The 14,783-nt window shown below is 38.3% G+C and overlaps 2 protein-coding genes across 2 annotated transcripts; one reads left to right on the top strand and one right to left on the bottom strand.

Annotated features, from left to right (window-relative positions):
• Positions 1-2,936: 2,936 nt before the first annotated feature.
• LOC109217292 (transcription factor MYB44-like) lies at positions 2,937-4,510 on the bottom strand. Its single transcript, XM_019381525.1, has one exon. It carries the CDS (start codon positions 4,357-4,359, stop codon positions 3,361-3,363), a length of 999 nt encoding a protein of 332 aa, XP_019237070.1. The 5' UTR covers positions 4,360-4,510; the 3' UTR covers positions 2,937-3,360.
• A 2,474-nt stretch (positions 4,511-6,984) lies between these two features.
• Positions 6,985-8,865, top strand: LOC109217289. Its single transcript, XM_019381522.1, has 3 exons — positions 6,985-7,108; positions 7,187-8,436; positions 8,503-8,865. The coding sequence occupies exons 1-3, from the start codon at positions 6,985-6,987 to the stop codon at positions 8,863-8,865; spliced, it is 1,737 nt and encodes a 578-aa protein (XP_019237067.1).
• Positions 8,866-14,783: the final 5,918 nt, after the last annotated feature.

Below are 14,783 nucleotides of genomic sequence, written 5' to 3'. Positions count from 1 at the left end.
TTATAATTTTTTTTTTAAAATTTTAGATTTGGTTATCTATTCTATACTATTACAGTGATTAATTAATTGTTATGTTTTGATTCAGCATGTTGATGTTTTGTTCTTTTATTTGAAGAAAAAGGGGAAGTATGACAAAGACCTACATGTAACATTCACCACCGCAGATTGGTACTTCGACGAGAAAATTAATGAATTGTGGTAGGCGTTTATTGATGCAGGTGGAGATAGTGAAGTGTGCAATCCGAAACATATCATTGCAGAGTATATTTAGGGGTATGTCTTGGATGTCAATGTTCGATGGCACACTGTGGAGCACGTCTTAATGCCAATTAATATTGCGGAACAATGGCGTTGGATGATATCCTTCAAGGATAAGTGCATTTATGTGTATGATTCTATGTGCGGTGGAGCTGCTCATCAAGCCAAAGTTCATAACGCAATACGCAAGTATTCTATGTTGCTGCCTCATTTTTTCGTGCACACGCATTGTTATTTAAACAAAAAAGATATCAATTGAAGCACTGGTGTGTCTACAAATCAAAGGACATAATTGCTCCATTTGATGTAAAACTTGTTGAAAGACTGCTTCAACAAGTAGAAGCGTATGAATTTCTTTAAGCACAATCTATTTTTTTAGATTCTACAGTTTGATAATTGTTGTTATTTTTATTTTTGTAGTGATTACGATGTATTTGCGGCATTATTTGCGGAGTATTTCATTGAGGGCAATACTCATCCTAAAAACGCACACCGGCGCAGGTTTGGTGCTCTCTTGTGGGATTATGCTAGAAAGAATATGCAACAGAACGCGCAAAGTGATGATGAGATTATTCGCAAACAGAATAAGTCACGGAAGCAGAAGAAGTAGTTACCTTTGTCAGTGTTGTAGGATGAACTCAATAATTTCGTTTTGTTTATGTTTTAATTTTATGAATACTTTAAGATTTGTACGGAAAATGAGATGTCTAGTCTGTTATAAAGGTTTAATGAGTTTTAGTGCAATATTGGAGTATTGCGGTTTAGTTTATTTTGGTATTTTTCTCCCTTGATTTTATGCTGTGATACACTGTTTCTTCCGGATACACACATGATACATATATGATACACATATGATACATAGATGATACAATTGTTTTGGGTTGCTGCACAGTTAGTTTCTTCACAATGAGTTCTGCAGTTTGTTTGGTTTCCAAATATATATTGATGAAGCCACACTCTTATTTGCAAATTTCTAAAACTATTTGCACAGTTTTCTAGCTGCTACAACTATTTTCCATTAGTTAGCTTTTTTATTACACAAATACAGACATGAGTAAGAGTTGATACACAGAGATACATAGGTGATACACAAGAGATACATAGATGATACAAATATGATACATAGTTGATACAGCTTCTTTTTTAATCAAACAGATGTACCATTTAAAAAATACACTTGCAACACGATTTTAAATGATAGATCAAATATTTATTTGTATCTAAAATTCAAATGACATTCTTCATTGATACAGTTCTTGATATATTGGATTCTTCAAAATCTATATGATATTTGGTAAAGTAAAATAACATGTAATTCTAAGTTTGACATATTTCATTCTCTCTTTGAATTATTTCTACAGGTTTTCCTGTTGTGACCTTCTTCTCCATACTGTCCACATGAAATCGACCTTTTTCATTCTATTTCAGATACTGGCTTGCACATCCCCTTCCTTGACATTTTCCATGTGCTTTCATTAGGAACCGGACAAAATGAAATTTCATAGGTCTTCAATAGGCACTTTCTGTTGTAGTACACCGAGCAATACTCAATATGATCAATGTATTTGTATTTCAATACTGGCCAAGCATGTGCACAAGGCAGCTCATCCAACTGAAACTTTCTACAGCTGCAAGTTTGATCTTTTAGGAATATCATTCTCTGCTTACCCTTGTTAAGTACTGAATATAAGTAACTTGTCGAAGGGGTCACCTACAAAATTTATCAACTATTGTTAGTGGTGACATAGCAGATGCCCTCAAACCTCATATACCGGAGAGCCTGCAAGATTCAAAAGAGATTATTATCATCATATCAAACCAAGCAATCTTTAATGTAGGTCTTTGTGAAATTGATACGCTTAAAAAATAGGGAAGGAAGATCTTCTGCATGATTCTCGGATGGAAGAATCTTTCTTTGCATGTATCTCTAATTTTCAGCTACTTTTGACAAGTGTCTAATTTTGGGCTAGAAGTTGATAAGTTTGAGTTTAAATTGGACATTTATGTACTTCCCTCTTAATTGAAGTCTGTTATTTTACCAAACAATTAAAGTCTTGTTATTATAGCATAAATAACAAAATTTCCGCTTATTAACAAGTTCTCGCGAATGTTCCTTTAACCCACCACTAGATTAGGTTCCCGTGATATTTTATTGAAAACTTGTACACATATAGTGCATCGACCACCACTAACAAAAAGGGTAATTTTAACAGACTATGACGACCATTTGTGCCTTAACCATCATATCACAAACTTAGCATGTCTTTTGACTAATAACACATTAACAGGCTGCTATTAGCTGGATATCAGCAACTGAATAAACAATTACAGTTATCAAAATCTTCTAAGTCATGAAAAACTGTCTCACAGTCCATAAATAAATAGTGAATCTACTTTAGGTGTTAGTTGATAACCAAACAAAATTCATTTAAAACCGGACCTACTTTGTTTCTCACCAATCTAATCCCATGTCCAACTGAATAAAACAAAGAACGACTATTTTAATCCTAAACTAATTAAAAGTCTAAACCATATGAATTTAGTATTATCATTTCGTTCAGTTCAGATAAATTCGACATAAACAAATTCAGTAGTTTGACGAAGTATGTGCAAAATACCATGTTTTTAAAATTCATGAAATAAAATATTTTGGTAAATATCTAAAAGAAAATCCTCTCTGAAATACTAATCAGCTGTTAAATTTGCACATTCATTGATTGATTTCTTGTTCACAATATTAGTCAAATATTAATTTAAGGCAGCAGTTTCATCAGTAGAAACGGGACTTTCAGATTTTCAATGTTTTTTTTCTTAATTTTCTTGGTTGGTGGAATGGATTTTTCAATGCATTTTTCCTGATCAGAACAATAGATACTTTTTTTCAATTTCTTTCTCTCCTCTCCCTCTCATCTGTACATTACTGCAAAATTATTTTTGTGTAGACCCGAGATTGGAATTCTACAAAAGGCATAATAAAGATCTAACCCAAAAAAAAAGACCACTAAGACCTTGCATTGTTTCCTCCGTCTCATTTCAACATCATTTCGCTGAGCTGCCGCCATTGTTATATGAACATTTCCCAACAGTTATCTCACATAATCGTCACTCAATCTTGCTAATGCCAATACGCTTAACTACTGCATTTCTTATTGCATCAGTTTGCATGCAAAGCCCATTGTGTTCAACACCAGACATGTAATTCCTTACTTCCTTTCTTATCATATCTTGTAGAACACCCAAAAACTCCGGAGTAAAGAACTGTTTCTCTCCTGATTTGGGTAAAGCTGGTGAACAAAAATCATAAATTTGCTTAGTTTGAGGAACCTGAGCCATGAAAGCAGCTGTTGGTGTAGGTACTGGTTTATCAACCGGCGGCAAAGCCAAAGGAGGAGGTGGAGGTAGTGGTGGTGATTGAGGGGGCTGAGTTTGCTGGGTTGGTTGTGCAGTCTGATTCGAGGTTTCACGGGCTCCGGATCCGGGTAGCGAAAGGCTAAGAGAAGTGGGTGGGTCGGGTATAAATGGAGCAGTTTCGATCTGTTGAACTGGAGGGGGAAGAGGGAAAATCCCGCCGGTTCGGGGGACAGGTTTATAAACAAGAGGCTGGGGAAAACCCGAAAGACTCGAATCACTCAAGTCGGATCCGGAAGGACTACCCGGATTCATACCAGAAGAAAAGTTGGCACTAGGACCTACACTAGACGATCTTTTCAAAGGCTGTTGAGGAGTTTCAAAGCTTAAATCTTCAGACATAGAACAACACTTACGTTTAAGAGTAGAGTTCCAGTGGTTCTTAATAGCGTTATCAGTCCGACCCGATAATAAACGGGCAATAGTAGCCCATTTGTTACCGAACTTCGCGTGGGCCCTGATGATGGTTTCATCCTCCTCAGGAGTGAAAGCACGGTGTTCCACTTGAGGGGAAAGCTGGTTACACCATCGGAGCCGGCAGGATTTTCCGGATCGACCCGGAACCGATTTGCTTATTAAAGACCAGTTTCTGGGTCCATGTTTCTCCACTAGAGTCTGCAATAGCTCGTCCTCTTCAGGACTCCATGGACCCTTAATCCGATCCGATTCTTTTCGTTGTGTAATCGCCGCCATAGAAATTGGTAACCGTCAGAGAAAGGTAGCTGAGATAGATTATGACAAATCGGAATCGACAGATTTCCGGTGATTAACGGAGAGTGAAGAAAATATTTACAATTTGCCGGTGGTGGGAGGCGGAGCCTCGCCTTTACTGAACGAAGACTTGTGGGGGAGAGTGGGGGTTTATATACTACAAGAGGCAAAGAGGATAGGGATGACCGGTTGAGGAGGTGGAAATGACCGGTTAGAGAGAAGCAAAGGCAGTTACTACTATACAGGCTGGCAAAGGACACGCGTCAAAAGATGAAGGGTTCAAATAGACACCTATATATATCACATTACGAAAATCTCGGGAATTTTGAATTTATTTAATTAAGGAGTAGTTGGTTTAAAATTTTGGGTATAGGTTATTATGGAAAAAAAATTCAAAATCACCGACCGTTTTGGAAGTTAATAATAATTTTATTTTGAAGTGTACGTACGGTTAAGGGAAGATGAGTGGATGGGCTTTGACTAAAGCCAGGCTGGAGAGCATTTCATGGGCTTTGATATTTTCCTATTTTTAGTTATTTTTTTAATTTGTTTTAAATTTTGGGTGGTGATGAGCTGGCGCTAAACGACAAATAACCGTAGTAGAATCGGAGGACGGATGGTACTAATACTCTGAGGAAGCCAGGCTGTAAAAGCTGACCCATCATAACGGCCTTCGTGCCAACCTCCACGTGCCAGTCACACGCGGCCACATTGAACTGCCGTAACCGACTTTAACGTTTTCCTTGATTTAATTAATGAGATCAGATTAGATTTTGAACAATTAATTAATTAATTAATTAATACTATTGCTACCTAGATTTAGGAAAAAACATGTCACGCAACTTATATGGTAACGGAAAGGTTGTTTCTCCACTTCTCTTAATCAATGAGCGGATTTATAGATGGAGTTTCAACTTAATTGTTTCAAAAGCACTAGCTTTATTTTCCTTTAAAAATGTGATCTTAATCAAATGAGATGGTAATCTACCATACTTATCGTGAACGAATTAGGAACCAATCCATGCCTTCAACTCCAATATAACATTTACTTCTTTAATCGTAGTTTTGGAAAATAATGAGATTGTCTCGCTTTTTAAGGGATTTTTTAAATTTAAATAATCTAAGTTTTTCTTCCATTGTTAATAATGGGGCTGAACTAATAGTCGTCGACAAAACAAATGATCCGGATAGTGGACAAATTGACCCACTTATTACAGTATTTTGTATTCACGTAGGGTTCGAAGAAAAATTGCACTTCTAAGAACGTGAAATAGTCATCAAAACTTAATTTTATTTAATTATTATTATGTGCCCATAAAAATCGATAAATAAAAAAAATATTTTATTCAACTTCATAAGTTACTTAGGGTAAGGTTATATAATCGTCTAAACTAATGAAAGAAGAAGAAAAAAACCTAAGGGATGAGTAAAGGTCTTTGTTAACACACATATTAAACAATGACACCAAGTTCCGATGGTGTTCTTGAACAAGATAAAAACAAACAAAAACTATTTTTATTAAATAAATTATGCTCATATGGATAAAATTATTGATTTTAACCTCTCTTTTTTGTTTTTTTTACACATTTTGCCTCTGAGTTAAATAACATTGTGATAATATATGACTCCCTATTCCCAATTATCAGTAGGAAATTAATAGCCAGTCTTTTTGTTGTGGATTGATCGAAATTTATGCAAATTAATATGTATCGTTCATATAAAATTTGTGTTTAGTGGTCTCAAGTAACGACCACTGTTAGTAACGTGTTTAAAATGCGGGAATGTAATATCTTCAATCATCGAAAACCACAAATTGATCGGCACTCATTTCAGCTGCATGCAATGAATGGGCTGTGTGTTGTCGTTTCCGAGATGTACCTTTGCCAAATATCTGTCTGCCAAGTGTTTGGATATGTAATTAAAGACTTTACTTATGGTACCTCTTATAAATAACCACAACATAGCAACAAATAATGCAATTATCTCTTTTATTCTTGGAAGAAACTTCTCTTTTAGCCTAAAATTGTCTGAATAAGCATTGAAATCAAATTTAGACTCAAACTCAGAACTATAATTTTAACTTAATGAATTTTAGATCTAGGAAAAGGTAACTTATTGGGTTCTAAAAAGTTATAGCTCTGCCCCTATTTATATTAGGCAAAAAGAACTTTTATTGTCGTCCAAATGTTTGCATTTGGCTTGGCTTATGCCTGTTTGAACAGCCTCAGTTAATACTGTCTTTCTTTTGATAAGAATCAATACGATCTTTATAAGGCTTCTCCTTCGAATAAAATAATTCAATGGGATGGTTAAACTAATGATATTTATCCTCGTCCAATGAAATAATTCAATGGTTAATCTGTACTCAAAAACTGCTAATATTAGGCAAGTGTACAAATTTAATAGGCTATTCTTTTATTTTTTGTTTTCTTTTCTAGGAATACATGTGTATAAATAGAGTGTCCTTTGTACAGATGATTCATTCAGAAATACAGAAAATTTCTCAAATTACATTCTTAATTTTCAATATGGTATCAGAGCAGTAGCTCTTCTTCCTCGTCTTCTTCTTTTCCTTTTCTTCAGATTTTCTGATTTTCTGCTTCAATCATGGCTCCTGCCTCAGACGTCACTGAAACTCCACTTACACACACCTCTTCTTCAATAACATCAGGAAATGGAAACACCATTGATTCCACTCACCCTTACTTCCTTCATGTTTCTGATGCACCAGGTATGATACTGGTGAACACATCATTTGATGGTCGTGGCTATGCTGGTTAGAGCAGATCCATTTTGATCTCACTGTCAGCTAAGAACAAATTGGGCTTCATTGATGGTTCATGCCCTATGCCATCTTCTACAGACCCTACTCATCTAACCTGGAGCAGATGCAACCACATGGTGACCTCTTGGTTGTTGAATTCCCTCACCAAAGTCATTGCTGACAGTGTTCTGTACTCAAAAACTGCTAAGGATCTTTGGTTAGATCTGGAGCACAGGTTTGGGCAACCTAATGGAGCCAAGCTATACCACCTGCAAAAGGAACTTGCTGATTTAGTACAAGGGACAGCTGACATTGCTACTTATTTCACTAGAATGAAGCGACTATGGGATGAATTAGACACTCTCAACTCTGATATGCAGTGCTCATGCAACTGTGATTGTGGTGGAAAGAAGAAAATGCAACAATTTAAGGAAGATGAGAGGCTCATTCAGTTCCTCATGGGCTTGAATGAGACATATAGATTGGCTAGGAGCAACATACTCATGGTTAAACCTCTACCTTCAGTCAATCAAGCTTACTTACTTCTCATGCAAGATGAGAATCAAAGGGAAATCCATGTCAGTTCCCAATTTCCAACAGATGGTGCTTCTTTCATGGTAAAGAATCAAGGACCTCAGAGTTATCAGAACCCTGCAGCATCTCATTTCCCTCAGCAGAAGAATGGAAATACTTCTTATAAAGGAAATCTTGCACACAAAGGAAAGAAAAACACACAGATGTGCTCCTATTGTAAGATGACTAATCACACAATTGATAACTGTTACAGACTTGTGAGATTTCCTGCTGATTTCAAATTTACTAAAAACAAAAGGGTTCAAAATCCTCCAAAAGAAAATTCAGCCACTGTAGTAGAAGATACAGGGGAAATTCATAGCAACATGGCAGAAGGACCTCAATTTTCTCAGAAGCTCTCATCTGATCAATTCAGTCAATTAGTTAATCTGCTGAATCAACTACAAACAGGACAGGGAGCTTCTCAAGAGGTTAATGCAAATTCTGCTTCTGGTATATTGTTTACTAATTCTCCATCCTGTTATTCAGTTTCTAATTCTAATCTTTCCAACTCTTGGATTATAGATTCAGGGGCAACTGAGCATATGTGTTTTAATGCCAACACATTCTTATTCTTCGTACCATTGCCTTCTCCTCTAATGGTAAAATTACCTAATTCTTCTAGGGTAAAGGTCACTCATGCTGGTAGTGTTTCTATCTTTCCAGGTCTAGTTCTGGAAAATGTTCTTCATATTCCTAGTTTCAAGTATAACTTACTCTCAGTTTGTAGGCTTTGTCAAAGATTCAAATGTCTCTTAGTTTTCACTTCTTTTGGATGTATTTTGCAGGGCCCTCTCATGAAGAGCCCTCAAGTTTTTGGTGAAGCTGAGGGACTTTTCTTATTGGAGCCTAGTGTCACAGAACCTAGAACTTTGTTTTCTAATTCAGTTTCAGCTAATAGATTGTTGCCTGCATCTTTTTCTAATTCAGTTTCAGCTTCTTTTCCTTTTCCTATTTTAGCAAAATTAGAATCTGATGTAAAACTCTGGCATGTAAGATTGGGGCATTTGCCTTTCAATGCAATGAAATATATCAGTTCCATTTCATTTGTTTCTGATTCTGTGTGTCATTGTGATGTTTGCCCATTAGCAAGACAGTCTAGATTACCATTTTCACTCAATCATATCAAAACTAAGCAACCTTTTGAATGAATACACATTGACACATGGGGTCCTTATAGGACTTCTACTCATAATGGATACAAATATTTTCTCACTATTGTGGATGATTTCAGTAGAGCAACTTGGACTTATCTACTGAGCACAAAGGGTAGTTCATTTTCAGTTCTAAAATATTTTTTGAGCATGGTGGACAGACAATTTAACACTAAGGTCAAGGTTATCAGGTCAGATAATGCTTTGGAGTTGGGAAGCAGCACTGTAACTTCCTTGTTCTTATTATCACAAGGCATTTTGTATCAGACTTCATGTGTGGGAACTCCTCAGCAAAATGGCATTGTGGAGAAGTAACATAGACGTTTGTTAGAAATTGCTAGAGCTCTACTCTTTCAATCCAAGGTGCCTCTTTGTTATTGGGGAGAATGCATTCTAACAGCTACATTTCTCATCAACAGATTTCCCTCTAGACTGCTCAAAGGACACACTCCCTATCATTTGCTGTTTGGTAAGGCACCCTCCTATTCTTTCTTAAGAAGTTTTGGTTGTCTTTGTTATGCCTCTAGATTTTCACACAACAGAGGGAAGTTTGATCCTAGGGCCACAGCATGTGTATTCATGGGATATCCTAATGGTCAAAAAGGATATAAATTATTGAACCTCACCACCAGGAATTTCTTTGTCTCCAGGGATGTTCATTTCATTGAACACATCTTTCCCTTTTCCCATATGTGTGAAGATAATCCCTCTATATATCCTGGTCCTACATTCCCTATACCTCCTTTCACCTCTGATGCTCCCACACAACATAACTCCATTGTACCACAAGATTGCTCTACACCTGATTCTTCACCTAGTTCTTCTTCTCACCAGACTACTCCCTCTCCTATTTCTTCTACCTCACCTATCCCTCCTTCCCCTCCTGTTCCTCTTAGGAGATCCAGTAGAGATAATATAGGGACTCTACCTAGTTATCTTAAGGATTATGTTTGCAACAACATATTTCTCACTGATGTCACCACTTCTTGTCTCACCTCTCCTTGTTCCCCATCTCTCTTTGCTTTCTCTTCCCTCACTAGCTCTAATCAACACCTCCTCAAATCAGTCTCTTCTATTACAAAACCCACCTCCTACTCTCAGGCTTGTACTAACCCAGGTTGGGTGCAAGCTATGAACTCAGAACTTAAGGCTTTAGAAGAGAATCTTACCTAGGATGTGGTTCTACTGCCTACTGGGAAAAAGGCATTACCCTGTAAGTGGGTTTATAAAGTCAAACAAAATACTGATGGCACTATTGAAAGACTCAAGGCTCGATTGGTTATAAGAGGAAATGTTCAGAGAGAAGGTATTGATTACACAGAAACCTTCTCTCCAGTTGTCAAGATGACAACAATCAGATGTTTGCTTTCTATTGCTGTCAAGAAAGGTTGGTCTATATATCAATTTGATGTGAGCAATGCCTTTTTTACATGGGGGGTTGCAAGAAGAAGTTTATATGAGGTTTCCTGCTGGTTTACCTTCCCCAAGTCCCAACCATGTTTGTCGACTTAAGAGGTCTCTTTATGGTTTGAAGCAAGCCTCCAGGCAATGGTATGCCAGGCTTGCCGGGGCACTCAGTTTCAAGGGTTTTTCTGCTTCTCTTAATGACTATTCTCTGTTCTTTAAGAGAACAGGTCATCTCATTTCTATTGTTGCAGTCTATGTCGACGATATACTGCTTACAGGGGATAACATTGCTGAATTAACAGACCTCAAAGAATTCTTGCATTCTGAGTTCAAAATGAAGGATCTTGGGCCACTTCATTATTTTTTAGGAATGGAAATTTTGCGAGAACAAAAGGGTATGATTATTACTCAAAGGAAATTTACCATTGATTTGCTCCACGAGTTTGACTGCTCCAATCTCCCTTCAGTTTCTTCACCCCTTGTCACGACCCAAAATCCACTAAGGGTCGTGATGGCGACGGACACCGCTGTCAGGCAAGCCAACCAATTACTTAATTAAACTCCAATCTTAACAATTTTAAAAAAAAAACCAAGATTTTCCTTTAAATTTCATAAGTAAAAAGATAAATGCTTCAATTCAAATTAAATACTAGCAATCAATACAAAATATTTAGAAACCATCCCAGAACCCGGTGTCACAAGTGCATGAGCATCTACTGATAAGGAAATAAAATACAACACAACATCTGTCCGGAATACAGTGGACAGAAAGAAAATACAATTTGCTGGAAGGAACTTTACTAGCTGCGGCCGTCTCGAAATATGCAACTCACCTAGTCCCCGAATCTTCTGTGCTGCTATGCCCAGTGGGCTGCTAGAGATATATATACATGTGCAACAAAAATGCACAGAAGTGTAGTATGAGTACGTAATCAACGTGTACTCAATGAGTATCCCGTCTAATCTCGAAGAAGTAGAGACGAGATGGTCAACTTCGACACTTACTAGAGGTCAATTGACAACATACTAAGAATGTGAGGAAATCATGGATTTATATAGCAGTTCTAATTCACGAAGCCAGAAAACAGGTAAACACATTTAACAAATAATAGAGGATTTTCAAGATTTACTTTTCATTATCTTATCAATTTATATCAAGCCTTGAAAGGCAATATCAACATTTAAAATTCTCAGGCAACAATAGATATATCATGCGCAAATCATGCCGAGGTCAACGGCCCGCTCCAACAGAAAGGTAAACTGTGCACTGCCGAGGATCGAACGGCGCGAACCATAGATGCATCTATTTAATCTGCAGAGGCGTTCGGCCCGTTCCATAAATAAACACATACCCTGCTCGCGAATCATGCATGCGACGCAGGTACACATAGAGTTACATGCTCAACCAGTCAATTAAGAACTTATCGGGAATATTTATCCAAATAAAACAATTTCTCTTTTTAACAATTCAGGAAAATGATGTTTAATCTCCCTTTAAATTCATTCACTAATCCAAGGTGATTTAAGCAATCAAGCTATCAATAGGTTCATAAATAATCCAAGTATAACATGCTTTTGGGCCCTAACTACCCGGACAATGGCATAATAGTAGCTACGCACGGACTCTTGTCACCCCGTGCGTACGTAGCCCCCGCAAATAGGAGCACATAATCAATTATTTCACCTATGGGGACAATTCCCTCTTACAAGGTTAGAAAGGAGACTAACCTCGCTCCGAAGATTCATAACCGGCATTCCTCGCCCTTCTGAAGACTCTAATTGATGCACCACGCTCCAAAACTAGCCAACGGTTATGCAAATCCATCAATATATGCTCAATTACTCATTACAATCTAATTTATAGAAATTCCTAACTCCGATCGAAAAGTTGACCAAAACGCCCTCGGGCCCACGTGCCCGGAATCCGAAATTTTTTGAAGATAAAGTTTACCCATAACATAAGGATCAAGATTATATAATTTTTACTCCATTCCCTAACAATTTTCGTGATTAAATCTTGTTTTTATTAAATTCTAGGTCTCTCATCCAAAACCCTTGATTTCCCTAATTTTTACATGTCAATCTACCCATAATCTATGTTTTTAACTTAAGATGTGTAGAAATTACTTACCTCTTCGATGATGATGAAATCCCTCCTCAAATGCTCTCAAAAATCGCCTAAGGCCAAGTGGGAAATGGGCTAAGTTTCGAATTAAATAATCTGGACACAGCCCTCAGATGTCGCATTTGCGACGGGGGTTTCGCAAATGCGAACCCCTCAGGCCTCGCAAAAGCGACACAAAACGTAGCAAATGCGAACTATGCCCCAGCCTCCCAGGTTCGCAAATGCGAACAGGACCTCGCAAATGCGATGTCGTATTTGCGACAAAAGCTTCGCAAATGCGAAGATCATAGCCTCACAATTCCCATCCCCTATTTCGCAATTGCGAACTTCCCCCCTGGAGCCCAGGCTCGCAAATGCGAACGAAACCTCGCAAATGCGAGGTCGCAATTGCGACCAATACTTCGCAATTGCGATCATACCAGTACCAGCAACCGAATTTCTTAGCAAATCACTCCGAAGCGATCCCGAATCTCACCCGAGCCCCCGGGGCTCCAAACCAAACACCTTTACAAGTCCAAAGTCATTACACAGACTTGTTCGAAGCCTCAAATCACCTCAAACAACGCCAAAATCATGAGTCGACCTCCAATCCAAGCTTAATGAACCTTAAGATTTCAAACTTCTATTTCCGATGTTTAAACCTATCAAATCACGCCCGATTGACCTCAAATTTTGCGCACAAGTCATATTCGACATTACGGACCTATTCCAACTTCCGGAACCGGATTCCGACCCCGATATCAAAAAGTCAACTTCCGGTCAAACTTCTCAAAACCTTCAAATTTCTATCTTTAACCAAATGACTCCAAAATAACCTACGGACCTCCGAATTCACTACCAATCGTGCTCCCAACTCCATAATCACCATACGCAGCTATTCACAGACTCGGAATCCCAAACGGACATCGATAACACTGAAATGCACTCCAAGCCAAACATATGAAATTTTTTCTAAAATGCTAACCTCCACAATAGGCGCCAAAATGCTCCCAGGTTATCCAAAACCCGACCCGGGCATACGCCCAAGTCCGACATCATCATACGAACCTGCTGGAACCTTCAGATCTCAATTTCGAGGTCGTTTACTCAAAATTCTAATCCTAGTTCATTCTTTCAACTTTAAGCTTCCGAAATGAGAATTCTCTTTCCAAATCAACTCTGGACTTCCCGAAATTCAATTCCGACCACGCGCGCAAGTCACAATACCTGAAATGGAGCTGATCACGACCTCAGGCTGCTGAACGGAGCGCTAGAACTCAAAACGACCGGTCGGGTCGTTACACCCCTGGATCCATCTTCCAAATTAGTTGCTGATTCTGGTCCTCCATTGACTGATGCTTCTCTTTATCGTCGTTTGGTGGGTAAGCTCAACTATTTGACTCACACATGCCCAGATCTCTCCTTTGCTGTTCTAACTCTCAGCCAGTTCATGCAACACCCTTGCATTGGTCATTTCTCTGCTGCCTTGCGTGTTCTTCGTTACATTAGCTCCAGCTCAGGCCAAGGACTGTTTCTCAATGCTCATCCCTCTTTTGACCTCTTGGCTTTCTGCGATGCAGATTGGGCCTCTTTCCGGGATAGTCGCCGGTCCGCTAGTGGTTTCTTTATCAGTTTAGGTGGTTCTCCTGTGTCTTGGAAATCCAAGAAACAAGCTTCTGTCTCTCTATCTTCCGCAGAAGCGGAATATCGCTCCATGCGACGTCTGGTTGCAGAACTCACCTGGTTAACTCGTTTGCTCACAGATCTCTTAGTTCCTCCTCCGATTCCGGTTCCCATTTTCTCCGATAGTCAAGCTGTCATCCATATCGCCTGGAATCCCGTGTTTCACGAAAGGACTAAACACGTCGAACTCGATTGCCACTTTGTGCGACAACAATTTCTCTCCGGTCTCATCTCTCTTTCTTTTATTCCCTCAAAATTGCAACTTGCTGACTTATTCACCAAACCCTTACCAGGGCCTGCTCACAAAATGATTCTTGGTAAGTTGGGGGTGTCTTCTACCCCCTCCAACGTGAGGGGGGATGTTGGAATACATCGATCTAAGTTTTGTGAGAAGAAAGATTTTGAAGAAGAAAGTGATTTACAGAAGATAAATGATAAAGAAGAATAGCTAAGGTTGAAGCTCAGAAATGAACAAATAGCGGACAAAACTAAGTTAAGACATAGTCTTAACTCTGACTCTAATAAGCCACATAGGATGCCACGTGGCCTCATCTCAGCTGTTCAAAATTGCACTGATGGATTAAATCTAGTCCGTTCAAAGAGCACTCAATTTCTGGAAGATTCTCACATGCACACAATATGTCATCTGAAGAAGGAATAATGAGTTAGTTATTTTGTTAGACATAGACTAGTATATAGGTCAAGTGTACAATTTAATAGG

Source organism: Nicotiana attenuata, unplaced genomic scaffold (assembly GCF_001879085.1).
Source record: "Nicotiana attenuata strain UT unplaced genomic scaffold, NIATTr2, whole genome shotgun sequence".
In the NCBI taxonomy this organism is placed as follows: domain Eukaryota; kingdom Viridiplantae; phylum Streptophyta; class Magnoliopsida; order Solanales; family Solanaceae; genus Nicotiana; species Nicotiana attenuata.
Note: the sequence above shows the minus strand (reverse complement) of the source record. Positions and strands in the feature narration are given on the sequence as shown.

What these genes read in the sequence shown, in the direction of transcription:
- LOC109217292 (XM_019381525.1), bottom strand. Translation starts at nt 4,359, where the DNA reads ATGGCGGCGATTACACAACGAAAAGAATCGGATCGGATTAAGGGTCCA.
- LOC109217289 (XM_019381522.1), top strand. Translation starts at nt 6,985, where the DNA reads ATGGCTCCTGCCTCAGACGTCACTGAAACTCCACTTACACACACCTCT. An exon ending in TCATGTTTCTGATGCACCAG is followed by an intron (nt 7,109 to 7,186) that starts GTATGATACTGG and finishes TCTCACTGTCAG; the next exon opens with CTAAGAACAAATTGGGCTTC. An exon ending in TCAAGTATAACTTACTCTCA is followed by an intron (nt 8,437 to 8,502) that starts GTTTGTAGGCTT and finishes TGTATTTTGCAG; the next exon opens with GGCCCTCTCATGAAGAGCCC.